The sequence below is a fragment of the Volvox carteri genome (genome assembly GCF_000143455.1).
Source record: "Volvox carteri f. nagariensis unplaced genomic scaffold VOLCAscaffold_47, whole genome shotgun sequence".
Classification (NCBI taxonomy): Eukaryota; Viridiplantae; Chlorophyta; class Chlorophyceae; order Chlamydomonadales; family Volvocaceae; genus Volvox; species Volvox carteri.
In genome coordinates this window covers 626,092-628,857 of record NW_003307590.1, presented here as the reverse complement: position 1 = coordinate 628,857, position 2,766 = coordinate 626,092, and the positions used below count along the sequence as shown (strand labels likewise).

At 49.3% G+C, this 2,766-nt stretch overlaps 1 protein-coding gene across 1 annotated transcript in view; it reads right to left on the bottom strand.

Annotated features, from left to right (window-relative positions):
- Positions 1-2,160, bottom strand: part of VOLCADRAFT_106607 (uncharacterized protein) — a gene marked incomplete at both ends in the record, with an annotated part of 3,010 nt that extends 850 nt beyond the window's left edge. The window contains 3 exons of the mRNA XM_002954900.1: positions 326-622; positions 817-1,037; positions 1,926-2,160. Coding sequence (XP_002954946.1) covers positions 326-622; positions 817-1,037; positions 1,926-2,160 — 753 coding nt within the window. The remainder of the gene's footprint in view (positions 1-325; positions 623-816; positions 1,038-1,925) is intronic.
- Positions 2,161-2,766: the final 606 nt, after the last annotated feature.

The following is a 2,766-nucleotide window of genomic DNA, read 5'->3' as shown; positions in this document are numbered from 1 at the left end:
TGAAAGACTGTCACTCAATACTGATGGGTGCTCATGCTTGACTACATACCAAAAAGGAGATTGAGGACTTCATGGTTACACTGGGTGGGACAGAACTGTGGCTGGCTTCCACTTGGACTCAGAAGCAACCGACCAGGACATACACGCACGTGTCTGGAAGTCCCTGGTTGAGAGATGGAACAACCGCAGGAAGTGGATTGGAAATAAACCAGTGTAACCTTGAAGTCCTCAATCTCCTTTTTGGTATGTAGTCAAGCATGAGCACCCATCAGTATTGAGTGACAGTCTTTCAAAGATGAATAATTCAACCCTGCCCCAAACTTACCACTTCCGAGTAGATCTTGGATGCTGGATTGAAGTCCTTCAGGACTGGATCGAAGAACTTGTACAACTTCTCCAGGATGTACCTCTTGGCACGCTGCACACCCTGTGAAGTCCCACTTCCTGATGCATCCTTGGTGCCATCACGTTCACCATCGTCCCCATCTCCTTCTTGGCTATCCCAGCAGTTCTTCCTCTTCCGGGGGTTTGGGTTGGCAACCGCCTCAACGGCTGCCTCAAGCCCATTGATGAAGTTTGGTGGCACCACGTGTACTATTTTGGGCTTGACACTCTCCTTGAACTGTAGATCCATTAAGCAGCGCAGTGTTGTACCTCTCAGTAAGGAGAATTTAACATATAAAGCGCAGCAGATACACAAAACATCCTCAACAAGTGACTGGAATGGTTGTGTTTTTGTATTGTAACAACATCACGTTTAGTCTGTATTTTCACAGTAAAGCAACAGGTTTCTATGCTTACCGTTTTGAGGCTCACCCTGTTGACCTGCTGCTGGTCAAGAAGGTCTCTCTCCCTGAAGCCCATTTCGTAGAGGGTGCTGAACATGTCCATGGTAGCCTTGGCTGATCCTGGACTGTTAAAAGCCGGCTTGAAATCCGACTTCCATTTGTCATATGCTGTGTAGAACAGCTGGAACGGCCTACAGCCGATTTCAAAGCCTATTTTTGCAGCCATATCCCGAATCTCCACTGGAATGCCTTGAAGGCCAGGAAGGTCACCTGGACTAGGTTCAGGAACGTTCTGAATAGCCTCCTTCGATAATGTGAAAGGAATGGGTAGCAAAGAAAGAGGGATTCATGCTTGACAAGCAAGTTCATCAGGATAATCGGCGGCGCAAAAGGTCACAGCTTTACCATGCGCTCATGTGCTGTTTCCAATTCACAGTATTCCTCGGACTCTTCAGTGGTATCAGATCCTGTAATGGCTGTGACCTCTGTCCTACTGTGCCGTGATGTAGGGCGGACAAGATCGACCGCCGGCTGCACTGCTTGGTCGATCCTTCTATGTAGTCGGCGGGATTTCAATCCAGTGCTTGTAATTTTGTTGGGCTGGGGAGGTGAATGCAAAAGACCAAGCTCTGCTAACGTAGCTTCGTTTCTGGCTATGCATGTAGCACGCTCTTCCTCAATGATATCACAATGTTGCCTATATGAATGACGAATGTAAGCAGGATGTACTCATTCTGGACTGATGTATGAAGATGTGTACGGCGTGATTGCAAGCGACCTGTACCAATGAGGCAAACCGTTCATGGATTTCGAGGTGTAATTTATTACAGAAAAGGCTGTCGCATTTGCATGACTTAGGCATTTTGTGAATGTGGATGGGTTCTGCAGGCCAAGACCTAAGCCCACCTGGAGTGCCTATGCCCCGGAGTGGCCAGGAACACCAATTGAGTTAATTATTGCTTGTCTTTATAGCTTAAATTCTGCGCAAAGTGCACATACTTTGGTAGATGGTAACTGCGACGGCCGGACAGAGGTCACGCATTTTCATAAAGCCAAACGAACAGGCTACAGAGACTTCATAGCTAAATCAAAGTTATTGCTTTAACTAGTATAGCAAACAGCTTCACGCGCGGGCACCTCCGACTTCAACATGGCCGATGATGATGACAGGACTTCTCGCTTTGTACCCATCGAAAAGCACCGAAAAGCATAGGATTGTTCTGTAATATAGGGTAGGCAAGGCATTGCATGGTCGACTTAAAGGGAACGCATGTTGCCCCGGCTGCGCTTTATGGGCCTCCAGGAGCCCCAAAACGGTTTGTCTAGGGTCGATACATTGCAGATAGATCATAGGCGCTGGGCTGTTGGTCATAGGTGCACAGCAGCTGGATGGCTTTCAGACTGCCGGTCATGCGTGCTGTTGGTGCAGGGCAAACCAGGGGCTGTCGGGTGACTGGCGGAGATGGATGGGCCACCCCACCTCACCCATGTGTTGTGCACAACATCCAAACAATTAAAAAAAACCGCATACGACACAACACCTGCCACTGCCCATCCGGGAGTCTGGGGGTGCCTCTCCAGAAGTTCAATAACTTAGGGTTTGATGGCTGTTTTGGCATGCCGCGTGTTTGTGCGCCTCTTCTGGTTGTGTGTGTGATGACTCTCCTATGAATGTCCAGTCAAACGAACGGGGGAGCCACCGGCTAAATGACTTCAATACGACAGGACCCTGGGGGATTCGTGTGGGTGCGAATGATGCATATGCTAATATCACTGAGGCCTCCGGCCCCATAGATCCGTGTGGCTGTTTTTTTCCTTCGGGGGGGTGAAGTAAGGGAGACATGGCGCTCCGTCTCCATCCTTCCTTCATTTCACCCTCCCTCCCTCCAACCCTCACTCCACCCTCCCTCAATAATCCCTCCACAATACCATTTCCCACTCTTCCTCCACCCTTCCTCCATCATCCCCCCCACTTCCC